The 21,531-nt window shown below is 64.6% G+C and overlaps 1 protein-coding gene across 17 annotated transcripts in view; it reads left to right on the plus strand.

Moving 5' to 3' along the window:
* KCNQ2 (potassium voltage-gated channel subfamily Q member 2) overlaps window positions 1-3,737 on the plus strand; it is a 51,168-nt gene extending 47,431 nt beyond the window's left edge. For all 17 annotated transcript variants that reach the window (XM_053890028.1, XM_053890013.1, XM_053890016.1 and 14 more), the window contains 2 exons: window positions 308-431; window positions 686-3,737. In XM_053890028.1, the coding sequence (XP_053746003.1) occupies window positions 308-431; window positions 686-1,378 (817 nt within the window). In that variant the 3' untranslated portion in view covers window positions 1,379-3,737. The remainder of the gene's footprint in view (window positions 1-307; window positions 432-685) is intronic.
* Window positions 3,738-21,531: the final 17,794 nt, after the last annotated feature.

Raw genomic sequence — 21,531 nt, forward strand, 5'->3', positions numbered from 1 at the left:
GGCAGGGCAGCTGGGGGGTGAGCGGTCCGATCCCTCTCCACTTTACTCCTCGTTAATGTGCCGCCCGCTGGAACGCAGTGGGTGGGAGCAGGCCCCTCAGGCTCAGAGAGCAGGGCGAGACCAGGTGCCCCACGTCTACCTGCCCTGGCGCCCTGCTGCCCCCCCACCCCCCCCACGCCCCGGGCGGCTCCGGGCCCAGCCCGGAGCCTGGATCTGGGGGCCCGTGGCCTGGCCCGGGAGGAAAGGGCCACGGGCCCCGGCGCACCCGCCTGAGCTCATGCTGGGGGGTGGGGTCTCTTCCCGGCAGAGTGGACCAGATCGTGGGGCGGGGCCCGGCGATCACAGACAAGGACCGCACCAAGGGCCCAGCCGAGGCCGAGTTGCCCGAGGACCCCAGCATGATGGGGCGGCTGGGGAAGGTGGAGAAGCAGGTAGGAGGGTCCCCCAGCCCAAGGTGGGGGGCGGGGGGGTGGGACGGGGGAGGCCACGGCCCTTCCTTCCCTCTGGACGGTTTGCTCCAAGGGGTGGACCCACGGTGGACAGCAAGGCGGCCCAGAGGCCACCCAGGCTGGCGGGTGGGGTCAGGCGCAGAGCCCCTCGTGCATTTGCTTCTGCGCCCACGCGGGGGAGGGTGCCCGGCCGCCTCCCGGCAGCTCCAGGCCTGGTCCAGCGGCCCCTGTTTCAGGTGCTGTCCATGGAGAAGAAGCTGGACTTTCTGGTGAACATCTACATGCAGCGCATGGGCATCCCCCCGACGGAGACGGAGGCGTACTTCGGGGCCAAGGAGCCCGAGCCGGCGCCGCCCTACCACAGCCCCGAGGACAGCCGCGAGCACGGGGACAGGAACGGCTGCATCATCAAGCTGATCCGTTCCGCCAGCTCCACGGGCCAGAAGAACTTCTCGGCGCCCCCGGCCCAGTGCCCGCCCTCCACCTCGTGGCAGCAGCAGTGCCACCCGCGCCAGGGCCACGGCACCTCCCCTGTGGGCGACCACGGCTCGCTGGTGCGCATCCCGCCCCCGCCCGCCCACGAGCGCTCGCTGTCCGCCTGCAGCGGGGGCAACAGGGCCAGCACGGAGTTCCTGCGGCATGAGACCGCCCTGCGGGACAGCGACACATCTATCTCCATCCCGTCCGTGGACCACGAGGAGCTGGAACGTTCCTTCAGTGGCTTCAGCATCTCCCAGTCCAAGGAGAACCTGGACGGCCTCCACAGCTGCTACGCGGCCGCGGCGCCCTGCGCCACAGTCAGACCCTACATCGCGGAGGGCGAGTCGGACACGGACTCGGACCTGTGCACCCCGTGCGGGCCCCCGCCGCGCTCCGCCACCGGGGAGGGCCCTTTCGGCGACGTGGGCTGGGCCGGGCCGCGGAAGTGAGGCCGCCCGCCCGCCTCCCCCCGACTCTGGCTTTCCAGGTCTGCAGACGGGACGCTCCTCAGCGACGTGGGCGGGGGCGCCTTGGTCTCGAGAAGTGAAGTCTGGCAGAAGTTATTTCTTAACAAGGGGCCGCCAGGCCGGCCGTGCCCTCTCTGCAGACCGCCGGCTGGGGTGTGAGCAGGGGTGATGGCAGAGGACAGACCCCTGGCGGTAGGGAGGAGGCGTGCGGTCAAGGAGCAGGGCCCGCTGAGGGTGGCAGCGAGGGGCAGGATCGATGGCCTTGAGGCCCGTGGGGAGGGAGCTTGGGCTGAAGGAAGCACTGTTGCCCCGTGGGCGCAGCTTGGTCTTGTCCCTCTGTCCCCGCAAGGCTGGCACGACGACGCCTTCTCTCCTCCAGGGAGCTGCTGGCCTGCAGAGGAGGGGGTGAGACCTCAGGGCCTCCCGGCCTCGGCTCCTGTGGGGAGGGGCCTGCTCCACAGGCTTCTGGAACGGGGCCGTTGCGGGGGGCTCTTGCAGCCACCGGAGACCTGGGGATGGGCACCCCCATGTGCTCCAGGCCACGGCCAGCACCGGATAGAGCCCCGTGTGCAGGGAGCATGCTGGGTGGTTGTGGGCTGGTGTTTCTAGGCCCCAGGGCCAGGTAGGTCGTGGTGAGCAGGTTCACGTGCTGTCTTTCCCTGGGGGCCCTGCCTCACTGCTCCCCCACTGGTGCCTCAACAGGACCCAGGGCGGGACGATGCTATAACCCCTGGGGAAAGCCTTCAAAGCCCCCCAGAGGTTGGGGGGCCCCCTCCCCCCGTGGAGCTGAAGCAGCCCTGTCCTGTAGGGTGCCTCCTTCGTCCCCGCTGCGGCTGACCGTCCACCCACCCGCTCTGCACTGACTGGTCCCTTGGCTGTGACTTCTTGGTATCCTGGGAGTCAAGGATGACCATCTCCAGCCTGAGCCTCAGGGAGCAGGGGCCCTTGTCTCCTGTGGTTGGCACCTTGGCCCCAGGAACAGCAGCTCTGAGCCAGTCTCAGCACTCTGTGGGGTGGGAGGCATCTGGCATTTGGAGGCGCAGCCCGGGCACCTGGCTATCTCTGCGGCAGTGACCCCCGTGTGTGGTCGGGCTGGACGCGGCCAAGCCCACTATGGAGTGACCTCCCCCCAAACACTAGGTCCTGGGGGAGCTCTGTCATTACTCGGACCAGAAGTGGTTGGCGAGAGAGTCTGCCTTTGTCCTCGGAGAAGGGCTTGGAAAACAGTATCTGAGGGTCATGTGCCCGGGGCATGAGGTCCGGGTGCTCAGAGCTCTTTAGGGAGTAATGTCTCTTGACCGGACAGGGGCCATTGCTATGGGCTCTGTGCCTGCCGCCTCCCCTTGCCAGGACACCCCGGGTCCCACCATAGGCGCCTCTTGCTGGCTGGGCAGCAGGTGGCTGTGCTGGGTCTGTGTTTGCCCACGGCGGGGGGCGGAGGGCGGAGGGCGGAGGGCACAGGCTCAGAGGTGGAAACCGCTGTTGCTGTCGGGGCCCAGCCTCCGGGAGGGGAAGGTGTGGAAGTTGCCACGGGGCCCAGGAAGGAGCGCTTCTGGGGCCGTGCTGGCTCCCTCATGCTGAGGACCGTCCTTCTCCAGGGCCGTGTTTCTCTGGCCTCAGGGTGGTGGGAGAAGTCCCTGCCCGTGCAGACGCCGCGGGCCTTGGTGTGGCCTGTGGGGAGTGGCCCGGGGAAGGTGCCTCTCCCATCGCCATCTCCCTCTGGGCTGAGCCCCCTTCGCCCTCCCGGCACGGGGGAGGAGAGGGGGGTTCCAGCTGCAGACCGCCAGGCAGGGCAGGAGTGGGCGGCCCCTGAGCCGGGCAAGGCCGGGTCGGATCTCGAGGCCCTGTGAGAGTTAGAGCATGTCGCCGGTGACAGACCCGCCTTGTTGGGTCTCGGCCATCGAGGACTCCAGGCCCTGGGTGGAGGCGCCTGTTGTCCCGAGAGAAAGGTTGCTGTCCCGTCCCACATGCTCCCTGTGTTGTGTGCCCCTGCAGACGGGAGGAGCTGGCCTCAGACGTGCTCCCTGTCCACAGAGCCGCTGCACAGGGGGAGGGGTCTCTCAGGCCGCAGCAGGAGGAGTCTCAGGCATGTTCCACGTCCGCAGGGGGGACGAGAGGCCTCCTGCCTGAGATCTCTGGCCCCTCCGAAGGGAGGAGGCACCCAGCTCTGGGGGATGGTTTAGGGGCTCGGCTTTGGGAGATGATGTCGTAGAGGCCCCCTCTCGGGACGCCCGGACCGAGGCCCGGGCGGTGCGTGTCCCTCACGGCACCCCCCCCCTGCCCCGGGGTCCCACCCTCGGAGAAGCATAGCAGGAAAAGGCTGGAGGCCTCTGCAGGGAGCGTGAGCCCTTGGTTGGGCGTGTGCGTGATGGGAGTACGGAGCCGGCCGGTCACCCTTGGCAGATGTGGCAAAGGTTTCCTAAGACAAGGGCACTTGTTAGGCCAGAGTATGTGCCCCTACAAGCCCACGGCCCTGTGCTCATGTACACGCTTGCGTACGTGCAGCACACGCACATACACAAGCGCACCCATGGGGATGTAACTTGGCACACACACGCTCACATGCACGCACACACTCATGTGCACACGTACACATGTGCAGCCCACCCACACATGCACACAATGCGCACACACGGGCTCACTCATACACACACAAGCTCACACGTGCACACGTGTGCACTCACACACACACAACTTCACACGCACACGGTCACCCACACATGCTCACACACACTCATACACACACTTACAAGTTCACATGCACACGCTCACCCACACATGCTCACATGCACGCGTGCACATTCGCACACAAGCTCACACATGCACGCTCACCCATACATACTCGCACATGCACATGCCCACGTGCATGCACTCTCACACGCTTGCCCAGTGTGCGTGCACGCTGCACATCTGACCTTGGTGGCCCTTTGTCTGACCTCTCTCTCTGGATCTGTCTGCTTTATGCCCTGAGAAGCTAACAACTTTGAGTGGCAGGTGGCCGGCGGTCCCGGGCTCCTGGGCAGCTCTGGCAGAGGGGCCACCGGGGCCCGTCAGGGGCCCACGCGCCTCACGTCAGCCAGCCCGGCGGCTGTCCAGAGCCTCCGTTCGGCCGGATGCCACGACGTGACTTGGGCTGGGCTGGGGAGGCCCGGGTGTCCGGTTGTAACCCTGGGGCCCTGACCGGCTCCCTCTGCCCTCCCTGGCCACACGGGCTTCACCCTGTCCCTCACCGGCACCCTCTGGCCCAACATCTCCTGCCTGCCCACGTGAACTCATGAGCCATGGCCTCGCTGGGCCTCCCTGGAGGATGGAGGGGCCCTGGCCAGGTGGCAGAGGCCTCCCTCGGCCTGCCCGCCTGGCCCCTTGTACGGGAGGGCGCTCCCCTCGTCGGGGGCGCTCGCCTCAAGCCCGTTTGGAGGCTGGAAAGGTGCCTGCGCTCTGGGACCCCACACTGCAAAGGGTGCTCTGTAGAAGCCCATCTGGTTAGAGCGGGAACTGCCCTGTGGCTGCCCCTGGTCCCCGAGCACACGAACCAGCCAGGTGGGGCGGCATCGTGAACTAACCTTGTCCCTTGTACTAGGCTCACGGATTCAGCACGTTAACACGGGAGAGAAGTGGGGGGGAGAGGGGTGCCCTCTCTTCTGCTGGCCCTCACATTCAGGGGGCACCCCATAAAGCAGGTGCCCCTGCCTCTGCTGTTTGTGGATGGAACTCGGCCCTGAGACGGTTCTAGATGCTTCCTGAAGCCCAGAGGTGTGGAGGGCTCCTGGGAGGCCTTTGTAGAAATGCTGACTCTTTGTATCTATTTCGTATTCACCCCGAACTGTAAATAGTGTACAGACTGTGGTGCAGGCGTTTGTTTGCCTCTGACGTCATGCCGCGAGACCAGAGTGACGACAGTGTCCCCGCCCTCTGATGTCACAAGCCCTTGAAATAAACACGGTGTGCAGAGGGACAGTTTGACACCCCATGGAGGGCTTGGGGACATCTTGCACCCGAGCAGGGTGGCTGGGTTCTGAGCAGCAGGACGGCTCTGTGCCCCTGGTGCCCCTCCCCCCACCCCATGCTCACCGGCTCCGAGGCAGACGCTCCCTTCCCCGACTGACGCTGTCTTGCGTGGTCTTCCACTGCCTCCGGTGGTGGTGTGGACAGACCTGCCCTCTGTGACCCCGGAGCCGGTCCTCGGGCCACCTGCTTGGATGTGCCAATGCTGGGTGAGGGGCAGGAGGGCTGGGGAGGGCCCAGAAATAATGGGCTACCTGCTTCTAGCACCCAGGGGAGCCTGTGTGGCTGCTCCCGGGGGGCAGGCTCCGCTGGGCCCCTGCTGAGCACTAAGTAGGAGAGACGACCAGGGAGGGCTTCCCGTAGGAGGTGGTGTGGTGGGATTAGGGGCTTGCCCCTCTCCTCTCTCCAGGGGACCTGGGAACACCAGCTGCCGAGGCCGGGACGCTGCATAGCCCCCGGAGCGTGCACGAGCAGGGGCCACGGGTCACGGGATATGCCATCTTGTGGGGGTGGGGGCTGACCGCAGACGCCAGGAGGAGACGTTGGAGGGAGAGAGGCTTTAGCAAACAGGGTAGAGACAGCACGGAAGAGACACTCCCTGGAAGGAGAGACCCTCTGTCAACCTCTCCAAGGCACCTGTGGGACCGGAGGAGCCGGCTGGCCTCTCGTCTTGGACACCTGCGTGGTGTCCCTGGCTGGCAGAGGACGCCAGGGAGACCCTCAGGACGGGCAGGTCAGGTGCTGGGGGAGGGGGCCCCGAGAGGGGCGGCCCACACGGCTGGCCCTCCCCCGCCACACCACACGCCCAACTCTGGCTGGGTTTCATAATGTCGTTGCCTTAATGCGCGTTGACGGAAATTCACCGAGGTCGCCCCGTGCCCCCCGGCGTCTGCCGGGCACCGACACAGGACCCCGCCTCCTCCTCCCCGCCGGCTCCGCAGATGGACGCAGAGCGGACGGCGGACCCGGCACCAGCCTCACGTCCGCCGGGCCCTTCCGCGCCCCGTCCCGCGCCCGGTGCCCCGTTCGCCGCCCCGCAGCCCTTGTCCGCGCCGCTGCCTTGGCTGTCTGCACTTTGTTCTTGCTCCAAAGAATACTCATAATGCCTTCAGTACTGCCGTGTACTTTCCACCACTCGTACGCGCCCCTGTACCATTGCCACCGGCCTTTCTTCTCGCGAATGTGTTACCACCGCACACTTGACCCTCGACTTGTGCATTGTCCGTTTTCTAGGGATAGACGCCCAGGGAATGAACTCTAGTTTTCTACGGACCAGCCGACACGCTGACTTACTCAACTCACTGTCAGGTTGACACTTGTACCTGAGAGCGGGGCCCAGTACGGCTTTGCCCAGGACCGCAGGGGTGGAATCTGGCAGCAGGGACGCATGTGGAAAGTTCCAGAAAGTTCTACTGCCACAGGGACCTGTGCACTTAGTAAAACACAGTGATTCAACCTGCACGGTGTGTGGCCTCTTTCCTCTTGCACGCCGTCTCGGGGCTGCTGGCCTCTGGCCCTGCTCGCAACGGGCCGGGCGGCGTGAGGCCTCTGTGCTCCACGGTGGGACTCCCACTCTCCAGGGTCAAGGCCTTGGGCTCTGTCAGTGTCCTTTGCTGCCGTAACAAAGGACCGCAGGTCGTCAGCTTAAGGTAGTAGGAATTCCGGGGCCCGAGCCCGCCAAAGCCCCTTCCCGTCCCTGCTGCTGCCAGAGGGCCGTGGGCTCCAGAGCCATCCCGGGAACCCTGGAACCTGCACTGTGTGGCCCTTGGGTGTCTGGGCCAGCACAATCCACTCTGGCCAGATTTCTCTGCGGCTCTGGGGGTCCTGGTGAATAACCCTGCTCCCACGTGCTCTGGGGGGGGGAGTCCCTCGCTACCCCCTCACACACTGGCCCCCCTCACTGCACGGAGGAGGCTGTGGAGGACGGCAGGAGCCTGCCCGTGACCGCCCTAGCCTCACCGTGGCCATGGGAGAAGAAGGTCATTGTCTCTTGCATTCGATGGTCTTTGGCTCATTTCTCTGCGCCAAGAAGTTTCGCTCAGTTTCTCTAGAATTGTCACCTAGGGTTAGGGTTAGGTTTGGCTGTGACTAACAGAGAAGCCTTAAGTAACCATGGGTTCAACAGAATAGACTCATATTTGTCTCTCATGGTCCAGAGGGAGGCTGTCTGGACTAGTGTGGCAGGTGGCCCTCTGGTGCCAGGGACCCAGGACCCTCCTGATTTGTGGCTGTGCTCTACATGACTTTCTCCACAAGGTCACCTCAAGGACCAACATGGCTGCTTGAGTCCAACCATTACATCTTCATTCCAGTCAGCAACAGGGGGTGAGGGAAAGACACCCTGTCCCTTCAAGGACCAGTCTCTGAAGTTACACACACACACACACACACACACACACACACACACAAACACACACACAGCTTCTGCTTACTTCCATTGGCTAAAACCCAGTCACGATCTGTACAGAAGATCAGAAAATGTGGCCTTCATGCCGGGTGCCATGTGCCCACCTATGCTCTCTGGCAGCCCACCCAGCCCAGGTTCTGCTCCCTGCAGGGCTCACCCACCCTGGGTGGACACTGGCTGCTAGACCACAGGGTGCAGAGAGTAGAGTGGGGAAGAACAGGGCAGAGGGTGACCCCGTGGTCCCCGCTGCTCCCCGCACATTCAGGCTTTCCTTGCCACTCTGCGCCCAGCCCATGTGGCCACACAGCCCTGTGTGTCCGGCCAGCAGCGGCCGGTGCACACCCGCCCCCCTCCTCATCCCACTATGTGGTGGGAGCACGGATCACCACGTTCCCCGGGGAGGAAACCAAGGCGGGAGAGGTAAGTAGGGGCCGGTATGTGGCCCCAGAGCCTGCCTGGAGAAGCGGCCAGAACTCACAGGGGAGCCCACCCCCAGCTGAGCCGCCCTCTGTGTCCCGGCCACAGGGGCCCTGGTGTCTGAGAACGTCTGCGTGTTCCTCGTCCCCATCCCGGTACGCCAGGCACAGGGCTGCCTCCCGCTGTCTCCCGGGCCCATGGGCCCCCTTGTCCAGTGCTGGACGCTGAGGCCAGCACCGTGGGGGACTGGACACTGGGGCCAGCACCGTGGGGGACTGGACACTGGGGCCAGCACCGTGGGGGACAACGGGGAAGGCTACAGATGGTGGAGCCGGATCTGGGCAGCCTGTGGGGGCGGCTGGAACGAGGGCAGCTGGTGTCCCGACTGGCGTCTGAGACTGTGGGGGGGGGAGGCTGCAGATGGGGCACAGGGCGGGGGTCCTTGTGGAACAGAGCGTGGGGGCAGGTTGCAGGTGCCTCTGAGTGTCCGAAGATGTCGTCCCCGGGGGCACCCAGGAGTGTGTATGATGTCTGGAAGAGGGTCAGTGGGGCCGCAGTCAGCGGAAGGACGGGACGGGGGCAGATGGGACGAGGGCGTGGCTCGAGGGAGGCTGGTGGGCGAATGCCACTGCCCGCAGCCACCCGGACACCCCCTCTTGCCCTTTCTGGAGCCGCTGCGTCCAGGACGCCACTAGGGGGCAGTGCTCACTGGGAGGAGGGCTGCCTGCCGGGGCCAGGCCAGGCCCAGGCCAAGGGGACTCCGAGTGGACCCTCCAGCTTCCCACCTGGGATTCTGGAACCTTCACCCTGGGTGGAGACCAGTCCCTGTCCCTCCCCCACTTGCGACTGAGGTTAGAGTCAGACACAGTCCGCAAACGAGGCCAGCGTGAGCTCCTGCCGGGAGAGCTCCGGCCTCCAGGTGGCCTTGGCCGAGGGGTTATCGCCACCTCACTGGCTCGTGTGTCAGCACACGCGTGTGCGAGACGGGAGGCCAGGCTCCGGGGATCCGGACGGGCCCCGCGACATCCGTGAAGCAGCCGACAGGAGGGGGTCCTTGTGGAGACCCAGGGGCGGCCACCGGCTTGGTGGGGTGGTCACAGGCTGGCCCGAGCGGCCAAGCCTGGGTCAGCGGTTCCGCTGGGCCCTTGGAGCAGCCTGGACCCAACGCCGGGGGCCCCTGGAGGAGCCGTTCCTTACTGGGACCGCTGTGTCGGGCTTCACCGGACCCAGAGCCTAGGGCACAAAAGGGGCACCCGCCCAGGCCTGTCCCCCGACCTCGGATGCCAACCCTCCCCGGACGAACCTGTTATTATAGTCTCACTTTCTGGAAGCTCCCGGAACAAACCTCCCCTGACCTTCTCCGGATGCCCCTCAGCTCCGTCCCCGCAGGTGCACGAGGCTTGTTTGCTGACCTTTATCACACGCCCCAGGCCCGGCTCCACTCTGCAGAGCCCTGGCGGAGGGAGCAGCACCCCAAGCTCCCGCTCCCTCTCCTCTGAAAGCACCTTTATGGGGAGCACGGTGGAGTGTGGCGGGGGTCCACAGGGAGGCCCGAGGGGGCTGTGTGAGGGGGCAGCACCCTCCTCCCCGCCGTGGGCACCGTGCCCTCCCTTCCGCTCCCCCCCGGGGCTGGGCCTCCCCCCACCCTCCTCACCTGCTCCCAGCACCAGCCAGCCCCTCCCCCGTCTCCTGGACAGAGTATCCCTCCAGGTGTCCTGTATTCTAGAAACACACCCCCCCAGCCCCGCCCCAGGTCCTATGGGTCTGAGCAGGCCTCAGGGTGGGCATGGGGGGCTCTGAGCGTTGGGGGCAGAGGGCCTGGGGATCAGGGGCTCCCTTGCTGAGCCAGGCCGGGTAGTCTTGGGATTGTCTGGGGTACCTCGTCCGGTGCCCTGGCCTTGGATACCTTCGGGAGCCCGCCATCTCCCCCCTCGAAGACTCTCCCACGGCCCCTGTGCACCGTGTCCACGCCGGGCTCCCAATCGCCCCCGTCTGCAGCCGTGGTCTCTCCTTGCTGTCCCATCGTGACCTGTTGAGAAACCCACCTTGCCCTCTGCACGCACCCACCTCCCCCGGCACCTTCTCCCTCCAGCACGGGTGCGGAATCGAGACCCGGGCTGGACCTCAGAATGGCTGCAGATGGGCACAAGGCCCCGGGCTGCTCAGCCAGGGTGGGGGGCTGGCCAGGAGGCAGGTAGAACACGGAGCCAGCAGGGGCTCCTCACAGCCCCATACACCTGCCCCTAGCTGTTAAACCAGGCAAGTCGGGGTCCCACTGGGAAATTTCGAGCTTTCGCAGGCAGGAGAGAGGGTTTACTAAGAGAGAGGAGGGACCCCAGGGTGAGCCCAGGGAAAGGCCCGTTCGTGCCTCACCCAACAGAGGGAAGGCCAGGTTTCTTCTGTGTGTGTGCACGTGCCCAGCTTCCCCACCGAGTCCTGTGAGACTTTCTGTGCTCCCCTCCACCCGGCCGGCCCTTTCCTCCTCTTGTCCCGGCCTCAGTCTCCTCCTTCAAGGCTTCTGCCCCTTTGGCCATGCACTCCCTACTCTGAAGTCTTCCATGGCTCCCTAGTGCCTGGAGGGAAAAGTCTCACCTGGAGCATCCTGGGGGGGCCTTCACCACCTGTCTCTCCAGCACACCAGGATGGCTCCTCTCTCTGTGCTGCCCCCTCCCTACCTTCCCTGCCCTCTGCCCTCCTCCCAAATCCTCCTAGGCCCGCCAGGCCCTCCTGCAACCCTGCCTCTTCCTGGGGGTCCCTACAGTGCTCTGCACCAGGGTCCCTCCCACGTCCGGACCTGCATCCTGTGGGTGACCTGTGGCCCCTTCGTTCCGCCCTATCCTGTTCTCTGAGGACGCCGCCTCCCGAGTGTCTTTTCTCCAGCCAGGCCCAGGTCCCTTCGCTTGTCCCTGGCCTGGGCGCCCGAGTCCTTGGGCACATGCTAGGGGTGGACTCCAGGAAAGTTCTAGAAGCCCGGCACTGCTGGGTCCTCAGGAATCCATTCCTGGTTGCGGCCATTATCTGGTTTTCTAAGACGCGAAAAAAGTAACTTAATTTTCAATTTAAAAATGAAATGGTCTAGCTCAAGATATTGGCCTTTCCTTCTGTGCAGAGGAAGGTGTAACATCGAGGCTGGGGCCTGGCTTGTTGCCGACACTTTCACATGGAAACGGCCGAGGCAGGCTGAGCGGGAAGGGGTCGGCCGGTGGGCGGCTCGGAAGACCGGGGCTGTCCCAAGTGCCTCTCCGCCTGGAGCGACCCTGGGTGGCACCCGCCGGGGTGTGCGGTCGGCCAGCGGACCAAGACGCAGCCCAGCCCGGAGGACGCCAAGAGCACTGAGGAGCAGCGGCTGCCTGGCGCCCCGGGTCCTGGGCCCGCGGGACCCTCAGGGACGTGCAGAGCTCTGGGTCGGAGGAGCTGGGGGTCAGTGGCTTGTGGGCCTGGTGGCAGCCTTCGTCTCCCTTCCCCAGATGTCACCTCCATCCTCTCTGACTCAGGACACGGTCAGCCCTGCAGTCCCAAGACTGGTGGTCACTGGGCCTCCGTTGCCCCAGCCTGTCCGCTGCCCTCAGATGACCTAGTTTTCACACCCGCGTTGGCCGCCTTGTGGTAATTCAGTCACCCACACCCTCCTCGGCGTGGAGCCCACAGCTGTGCCCAGGGCCCCGGGGCCCCCTCCCTGGCAAAGGCCAAAGGCCCTGTCCCCTCCTTCATTCCAGGTAGGAGAGCTCTTGTGATGCAGCCAAATTAAGTCCTGGGCAGCGAATTCAGGTGTCGGTTTGGCAACTCTGGGTCAGATGTCACTTTGTACCTATTAGCTTTTGTCTTCTGGGTCTGGACTCAGCAAACCTGATGTTGTCATCTGCAGCCCTGCTCTTGGAGGGAGGCTGTCGGGAACACTGCTCCTGGGGCCAGATTTCCCGGACTGGGCTGTTGCTCTGCACCGGAGACAACAAGGCCTGAGGTTGGCTCCCTGTGGCTTCGCAGGAGGGCGGTGGCCCCGCAGCCCGGGGGGCTGGAGGAACGCCTCCGGAGCCACACGGCTGGAAGCAGGGCTGTCCCTGACATTCAGAGCCGCTCACGTTCATCGCACGCTTGGTCTGACATTTGCACTAGAATCGGTCTGTGTTAGCCTCCTCCTTGCCGCTTGCACAGACCAGACCCTCCTGGATCTCAGGCATTGAGAGTCCGAGCGGCCACCCTGCCCGTGGCCTGCCCTGCGCAAGGGAGGTTCTGGGGCCCTGGACCCCCCAGGTGCAGACCCAGCCTGTGGGGGCACCTGGAGCCTCTGCCCTGCCCTCCGACCTCACACGGGGTGCGGGAGGGCGGCTTCCTCCACGAAGTTTCCCCGAGGGGGCCCGGTCCCGGGTCGCCTTCCCCGGTGCTGCCTCGTGTCGGCACCCAGCCCCCGCCACTTTCCAGGGCTCAGGGCTGCTGGGTGTTTTCTGTTCTGTCCCAGAGCCAGCACACTCGGTGCCCAGCGAGCCGCAGTCACCCGCTCCCCTCCCTGCAGCAGGGTAATGCACCTGTGCCTCTCCACCGGCCCTCTCCTGGGTTCCGCTGTGCATGCAACAGGCGCAAAATGAGGGCCTGCCAGCTCCGGGGGGGGCTTGCCCCTGTAGATGGGTCCAGCTGGGGCTGGGGATGGGTTGACAGGAGCGCGCTGGGTGGCAGCACCCACACTGCCCCTGCTCCTGTGGGTTTGCTCGGGAGGGACCCTTCCCATAGCCTCGCCTGCCCCCCTTCCAGCTTCTGATGGGGTGGGGCGTGGGGACGGAGGGGCTGGTTAAGGGGAGAAGCCCAGGGGAGGGGACAAGCAGGGCCTGAGGGGGCCACCGCTGAGAGACTCTCCCGGGATGAGTCCCCGCCCGTCTTGGTCCTCCACTTGCCATGTGCCCTGTGTTCCCAGCCCCCTCCCCGTTCGGGAGAGGAACCCGAGTGTCCAAGAGCCTATCCTGGCCAGAGGCGCCCGGGGAGAGGACGGCAGTGCCCGGAAGTGGCCGCCAGGAGGTAACAGAGCGGGTTGGAACGGGCCTGTCTGGCTCCGCCCTTGAACATGAGTGTCGCTGACAACGGCCCTGAAGGTGTGGGTGGGACAGAGCGTTTCTGGGAAGAGGTAGGTGGGTGGGGTCCCAGGTACCAGACCTGATTCAGGGGGTCCCTGCAGCCACCTGGGGAGGTTCAGTCTTCCCTTCGGGAGCACGAGGAGGCCCGCTGGGGTTCGGGGAGCCCCGCCCCACCATGCTCTCTGAAAACAGCGCTGGAAGCAAGAATCCGTGAGGCAGGGCTGGGTTCTTCCTCCTGTGCACGTGAGACCTGCCTCCGCACAGCCAGAGGAACCCCCTGTGGGCACGATGGGGCAGTGAGGACAACGTGCCTCCCCTCTGGCTCTCCCTTGGGACGCTCGCCTCTGGAATCCAGCCGAAGCCACGTGGGGAGGCCACGGGAAGGGGTCCCGTCTGCCTGAGGAAAGCCTTCGATGCTTCCAGCCCCCAGCGGAGTCCCTGGACACTGGGGCAGAGACCACGGTCCCTGCTGGGTCCTGTCCAGAGTCCCGATCTACAGGAACTGGGAGACACAGCCCATGCTTGCCGCTGTGGCTTGCTTTCTTCTAAAGTTTTATTATTTCTAAGTGATCTGTGCATCCACCATGGGGCTCAAACTCACAACCTCGAGATCAGGAGCTGCATGCATCACCGACCGAGCCAGCTGGGCGCCCCTGGTCGTCGTTGTTGGAAGCCACTGGGTTTTGGGGCAATGTGCTGTGCGGCCACAGATCCTCGAGTACAAAACCACGGGATGTATAGGGCGTGGCCCCCACGGCACAGGCAGGGAGGAGCCGGGCGGCGTGAAGGCAGCTGGAGAGCCCGGCCGTCCCAGTTTGCCGGGAGCTGTCGTCATGGATACGTGTCTGCATCCACCGAGGTGATGCGTGGTCTCCTTCTCGTCTCAGGCCTGTGCCCGGGGTGAAGTGAGGCCGTGATGCTGCGCTCCATTTTATGTTTTTTGCCGGACCCCACGCTCCTGGGCGCCGTTGCGTGCGCAGCGTCTGGTTCCCGCATCGGGCGGTGTCGTCGGGGCGGTGAGTTGGGAGGGATGTGCTGTCTTTCTGGGAGTGATGGTGTGAAAACTCCCTGGAGCTTTCCGGGAGGCTCTTACCTTCCGCACGGGGGGCAGTTCCGACGCCCCCTTCCGCACGGCGCTCTGTAGTCCGTGCTCCAAGGAGCTGGTCATCTGGGCTCAGCTGCGGAGCCCGGCTGGCGACTGGCCCGTCGAGAGTCGGGGAGGGGGCCGTACCCCTGAGGCCTGTCCTCCTCCTCCCTCTCTTACGGGAGTTCTGGTCTGGCTGACCTTTGCCCCCTCGTCCTGCTCTCCTGAGGGTTTCTCTTCCTCCTCTGGGTTCCTCCCCGCGACCGCAGCTCCTCCAGTAGAAGCACGAGGCCCAGCTTTCCCTCGCGCTGCCTCACGGCCCCCCTCGAGCTTTGGTAGACGTTTTCATTTCCATTTTCGCCCAAAATATTCTCAAACTCCCCCCAAGACTTCCTCTTTCGTGGGTTCCTTTTGGGGTGTTTTCACCGTACCATTCTGTTTCTGATTTCTCCCGGGTGCCCTCGTGCTCTGGACTGCGCTTCGTACGGTTGATGTGACTTCTCTGTGAGCTTTGTTTCAGGGCCCAGAAGACGCCGCGTCTCACTGGACGCCCGTGTGCGATGTTGTGGTCCCGGGAGCGTCATTAGCCCCGGTCGGCTGACGGTGTTGTTCCGGTCATCTGCACAGCCCGGTGCGGTGGCTCCGGAGGTGCCCGGCCTGGAAGCGGCACGGCGGGATGCGGGGCGGACGCCAACTCCTGGTGCACGACAGCCGTCGTCCCCCAAACGTGGGGGTGGCAGGCGCCAGCGCCCACAGGCACCCAGTGGCCCGGGGCCTTTCGGGACAGCGCATCCTGGAAACAGGCCCCCACTCGTGGTCACTCTTGCGACTTGGCACCTGGGAGCTCTGGGGTGCATTTGGGGTTCCCAGGGGCTTCCAGGTGGTTAGGTCTGGTCCCGGTGTTGAGAGAGGGGCCCCCAAGTCTGAGAAGATCACACGCCTCAGAGCCTGGTCCCACGAATGGGCTCAGAGCCCCACAGAAGTTTCCAGGAGGTTCCTTGGCACCTTTGTCCAGGGTGTGGCTCTTCCAGCAACTCCCCCGACTCCAGGGGGCCCGGGTGCAGCCTGGCTGGCGGCTGGCTCGCCCCTTCCGTGCCTCTCGGCTGCAGTCCCTGCCTGTGGTGTCTCACAAGGTCACGACCCCCGCACGCGTGTGGGGAGCTGATCTGTCCTGGGGAGGCCAGGCCCCCCAGCCCCAGGCTGCTAGGAGGCCCGTCGGGGCTGGTCTCGAGGGCAGGCGAGGAAGGGGGGCGCTCAGTACTCGCCCGGGCTGCGCTGCCCCCGAGCAGGGGGTGCCGGGCGGCTCCGACCCCCACCCGTGCTCCCCGCCCTTGGCAGTCAGTCTGCACTCCCGGCCTCGGGGAGCAGGTGACGGGAAGCAGGTGAGGGCGGCTGGAGAGAACTCCAATCCGGCTTCTTCGTGGAGACAGCCAAGGCATCGCGTGTGGGTTTTATAACTCAAAAACACCAAACGAATCTTCTGTCATTTTACCATCGAGAAAATAAGACAGGGCGGAAGAACCAGGCGGACGAGGCAGCGAGACCCGCCCGGGCGGGGTGGACGCCTAGGCTGGGCCCGGGCCAGGCAAGCGCTTCGGGAAACCGAGTCCCCGTCATCTGTGGCCGTGGGGAAGGGCTGGCCCTCGCCTCCCGGACAGGAGGGGCCGCGCTGCCGAGGATGCGACTCAGTTCTGTTCTTCAGGCAGCGAGACGTGATCTGGTAGATATTTTATGTGCCTTTTTAAAACACTGGGCTACGGCCGATGTGTGATCGGCAGACAGGGTGCAGGGCCCATGATGCACAAGCTGATAGGTGTGGCCCGGGGGGGAGGGTGCCTTTGGCTGCAGGACCCCTCGTTTGAAAGGGGGGGGGTTGGGTCGAGGGCAGATAGGCCTGTCCCTTGAGGGAGAGGCCTGGGTGACGGCTCCACACGGTGACTGTGGGCAGGGACCCAGCTGCAGAACCACACAGGCCTCTCGGTGCGACCAACCCGGGAACCAGGGCTCAGATGCCCCACTGTGGGGACCGCCTACACTGGGGGCAGAGGGCAGCTGGGGACTTCTTGGTCCTGCCCAGCCCCCTCCACCCCAATGCCTTCCAGGGCCAGCAGGACTGCGCTGCCCCCTGCCACGGCAGGGCCCGAGCCAAGCAAGAGCCCCAGTTCTGGGAGGGTCGGTCACCCTTCCATCTTGATAGGACCAGGAGGTCCTCACTCTCCAGTTTGTTCCCCTTTCCTTCCAACAGTCTTACCAACTCTGTCCAACCCACGCTCTTTAGGACAAGGGCACAGACCGGGACAGCTGTGGACAGTCAGGATCCATAACCCAGCCAGCAGTGCGTGCAGGGTCCTGCGGTGACCACAGCATTGCCACCTGGCTCCAAGCCCAGAAGTCCCCCTCCCGGGGGCTCTGCAAGACCACAGGCCCCTCCTAGCAGTGTGGGGGCTTGGAGACAGTGGGGTCCTGGCATCTGCTGGGTCAGGGTCTCCCGCCAGCAGCCTGGGGTGGGACCCTGGTGCTTCTCCAGAGCTAGCTGTCTGCATCTGCATTTTCTAGCAGGGAGGCCCTGTGCTAAGAGCCTAGAGGGAAAGACCATCTCGCTCCTGTACGTGAAAGTCTTTTTTTAAAAAATTAAAGTTAAAAAAAATATTTTAATGTTTATCTTTGAGAGAGAGAGAAAAAGCATGAAGCATGGAGCATGAATGGGGGAGGGGCAGAGAGAGAGACACACAGAATCCAAAGTAGGCTCCGGGCTCCGGCTGTCAGCACAGAGCCCAGCGAGGGGCTCGAACCCATGAGTCGCGAGATGGTGACCTGAGCCAAAGTTAGACGCTTAACCGACTGAGCCACGCAGGCGCTCCAAATGGGCTCCTACTTAAATGATGTCCTACCTGAGCCAAATCAGAGGCTGAGGAAGGAGACGATAGGGCCTCCGAGAGCAGGCAGCCCACGGAAGGGATTTCGCAGGTCAGCCTGAGGCCCCAAAGCCCCCTCCACGCTCCGCACCACCTGGGAAGAGCCCCACCCTACCCTGGGTTCCCAGATACAAACACAAAGAGGCCGGGGTGCGGGTTGTAAGGGAGAGGGAAGCCGTTGCCCCTCGAGTCGTGCAGGGGGCAAAGGTGGGGGCTGGGCAGAGCCTGGAGGTGGGCGGTGGGGCCGGCTGCTTGCTCCTGGTTTCTCTGGGTTGAATGTCACATGGAGACCAGGTAAGGCAGGTGCTCCGACTGCTGGGGGTTCACGAATACATGCCCGCTTTTCCCTTCTTTCTCTGGTAAATGTCAAGGGCCGCTGGGGAAATGAGGTTGACCCCAGGACTCAAATGAGTTTGAAGCTGGTCTGGAGGTGAGAGGGTTGGTCTAGAGTGAGGGAAGGAAGGAGGGAGGGAGGGAAGAGAAGGAAGGGAAAGGAGGGGAAGGGAAGGGAGAAGGAGGGAAAGAAGGAGAGAGGGAAGGAGGGAAGAAGAGTGAAGAGGCTGGCAGGTGCCTGGGATTATGGAAGGACAGATGGCCCCCATTTTTTTTTCAGCCAAATTCCAGCAATGTCTGTGGCCTGAGAAATTTGCATCAGAACAATGATTTTGCTATCAAAAACTGACACGTAGGGCCTGCGTGTGTCTGAAAGCGCACTAGTTATCCCTCGCCCCGGGGGAGAACATCCGGGGCCCAGAGGAACATTTCTCGGTTGCCGTCTTGGGTGCACACAGGGTGGTGAAGCCGCAGGCTGGAGCTCGGCCACGCCCGGCTCACAGGGGACCCGGGTGCCTGTGCCGCCAGGACCTGGGACTGACCCTCGCTGACGTCGGCCCAGAGGCACGGAGTCCGCCTCTCCAAGGTGCCATAGAGTCCAAGATAGGTGCTGGCACATCGGAGTGGCTTGCTTTGAGAGGGGACACACCAGACAGAAACGTCACCGCACCAGGATGGCCAATGGTGCCTGAGCAGCAAAGCCATCGCCACCGAGGGGGGTTCTGGGTGAGGAGGCAAGGCCGGCCTGGCGCCCCTGCTCAGAGGGCCGGTGGCCCGCCATCCTGTTCCAGGGACACTTCCTGCTGGTGACTTCCAGTTCCCTAGGAAGGGGGTGTGGGTGTTGCTAACGGGAAGATTCCCCCCCCCCACTCTTTCTGTGCCTCAGTTTCCTTTTTCAGCCTGCCCTCCAGAACGCATGAGGTCAGGGACAGGAGGCAGAAGACACAATGGCGGAGAGCAGGCTGGAGGCTCAGCCCCCAGGGAGGCTGGGCTTAGTTCACGGGGCCTCCCTCTGCGCCCCACTCTCCTGGAGATCCAGGTGGGGCCCCCACCTTCAAAGCTCACAGCGAGAGGCACGTGCAGGTTGCCATGGAAACACGCACAGTCTGTGGGCTGGAGGATGGGCCCAGGAGGGTCCGGGATGAGGTCGGGAAAGAAGAATGAGTTTCTGCAGGGAGCAGGGGAGGAGGACGTGGGGTGGGGAAGCGTGACCCTCTCGGGCTGGGGAGAAAGCCTCGCATTCAGCTAGTTAACCGGGGTCCACACAAGGCTTCTTCAGGCAAGTTGTATTTAAAACCTGTGAGCAAAACCAGCTGTAGGACCCCAGCCGTCCGTCTTGTCCCCGGTTTGGTTGTGCACAGCCTTTACCGGTGGGACCGACGATCGAGTCTGCAAACACGTACCTCCCTCCGGTGTAGCTCTGGGCTGGAGAGGTGGGGGCGCCCCGCTGGCAGCTGGGCCAAGCCCCAAATCCTGCGCTGTCCTCCCCCACCCCCACCAGGGACTGCAAGGCACCCAGCCCCCATGGGCCTCTGAGGTCCCAGCGCCCGCGCCCACAGGGGGGATCACGGGTCCCCTGCTCTGTGCCTGCCCTCAGGGAGCTGATTTCCTCCCACGGAAGCCCCTTACCAGCCCATCCCAGACTGAGGGGAGGGTTCCTTCCAGGCGCAGCCCGGTGGTGTGTCCCGAGGCGCCCTGGTCCAAGCCAGGCCCTCAGCAAACCCTGGGGAGCTGGCGGCCGCGGCCCGGGGCACAGGGGGACTGCCAGCAGGGGGATTACCGCCTCTGGAGCAGCCTGGAGCCTCTGGCAGGAGAGCAGCGGGGTGATGGCTTGCACCCACCTGCACCTGCCCTCGGCCCCGCCTACAGCACGGTTTCCCGTGGCAGGTGAGTGTCCCTTTTGGCTGTCCTCAGCTTGCAGGCAGGCAAGCAGCCGGCCCGGGGAGGGGAGGGGCAGGGAGGGGCCTGTGTGCTCAGGCGGGAGGCTCGTAAACCCTGTGGGCCTGGACCCTGTGGGGTCACCCCCGGGCCGAGCTGAAGGCCACAAGCCCTCCTTGCCGTTCCTCCCAGGGCCGAGGCCTGTCCTGAGGGCTGCTCTCTGTCCTCCACTCCTGGGGGGCCCGTGGGGGGGGTTACTCGTGGCGGAAGGCTTGTCACCCTCTGGTCGCGCTGGAATCACTGGCTCTGACCATCACATGTTCTCTCTCCTCTGCCCGGACACGTCCTCTTTCACACCATCGTCACTGTCAGTAGACAGGACCCCAGCAAGACCAGAGCCACGGGCCTGAGTGCACAAGGTCACCCAAGGTCACTCCTGCCAGCCCGGCCCCCGGGGAACTGGGGTCTCACTGTCTATGGCCAACATGGGGAGCTCTTGCCCAAAGGCGTGGTCTCCCGAGGTCCCGAGTGTCGGGGGTCCTGTGACCTTCACGGCCGCCCCCTTGGCGAGGCCCGCAGAGGCCTGGCTCAGATCCCGGTCAGGGCCCCCCCTGCGCTGCCCCACAGCCCGCTTCTCCCTGTTGCCCACCCTCCCGGGGAAGCTGGTCGGGCATAACAGGGTCCCGCTACCCAGATTTCCTGCTCTGAGGGTAACTGTTACAGGGGGGAAGGAAGACCAAGAGGGGGGTTGAGAGCACAGCACAGGGCTGATGGTGGGCGGGCTCACTCTGCCAGGACAGCGGCTGGCACCAGGGCCTGGTGTCTGCCATGGATGCTCATGGAGCCCCGGGCTTCTGGCTCCCAGGTCCCCATGGAGCCTACAGCGCATTTCCTGAGTCCCAGAGCAGAGCCAGACCCCGCCGTCCATCCCGACCTTGGGGTCCAGCCTTTCCCAGAAGGTGCTCTGCGGAACCCCATTGCCTACAGAGGCCCCCAGATAGCTCTGCGTTCAAATCAGCGTGGTCAGTGCATGCGCCCCAGTCCAGGAACCACAGGGGAATTCGCACGACGAGGCAACAAAAAAGGGCTGATTAATGAGTTTTCTCTAACCAGGATCCACAGAAGCATTTGGCCAGAGGTCACTTCTCCAGAGTAGTCCCTCTAAAGTGTCCGAGTGTCCCCGGCTCATGTGGGCCCGCACCTGAGCTGGTCTGTTCCCATCACAGGGGACCGTGACAGCGAGGGGCCTCACTACCGAGAAAGGCAGGCTTCCGGACCCCACACTGGGCATCACGGGGGGGGGGTGCCCCATCACCTATGGTCCACACAGGCACTAGAAGCAACTACGCCTTTCAGAGGCCAGTGAGGACACGGAGGTTTGGGCTGGGTCACCGTCTGCTCCGGGACAGTGGTCCTGGCCTTGGTACCACCATCCCTCCCGCAGGACCACCCTGGGCATTGTCTTCACGAGTCTGGATCTCCCGGGCTCCCCCTCCGGCTCCTGGGTGGTCTATGGGGCGAGACTCAGGGGCGGGCCTTGCCGGTGCTCACAGTGCCCACCCCTGTCTGAGCCTGGCTGGGCCGAGGGGGCCCCAGGGGAAAGGCGGGTGGGGACGGTGTCCGGTCGATCCATTCCTGAGAAGCCAGGAAGGAGGCGGCTGTGGCTTGGGGAGGGGGGCCTGGAGTGGATGCCAGGTGTGTCCAGGCCCCGGTGGGGGGTGTGCCCTGCCCAGCCTCTCTGTGTGTCCCGAGGGCAGGGGCAGCCGCCACCTTACGGCCTGCCCTGGCCTGGGCACCAGCTCTGGGCCAGCAGTGTGGTGGGCGCGGGGAGGCCGAGGGGCATGGCCCTCCTCCCTGGAGGCCTCGTCCGGCAAGCGCAGCCATGGGCACGGAAATCCCATTAAAATCTCTCTCCCCCAGAACCCCACACCCGCCTAGCTGGCGAGTAGAATGCCCCCCGGGTCCTGAGCTGGACCCGCTCACCTGAACGGCTTGTGCTCAGCCTTCCCCTCGCTTCTCGCGGGCGCGTGGCT

The sequence above is a fragment of the Panthera pardus genome, unplaced genomic scaffold (genome assembly GCF_024362965.1).
Source record: "Panthera pardus isolate Hobbes unplaced genomic scaffold, ASM2436296v1 HiC_scaffold_25, whole genome shotgun sequence".
In the NCBI taxonomy this organism is placed as follows: domain Eukaryota; kingdom Metazoa; phylum Chordata; class Mammalia; order Carnivora; family Felidae; genus Panthera; species Panthera pardus.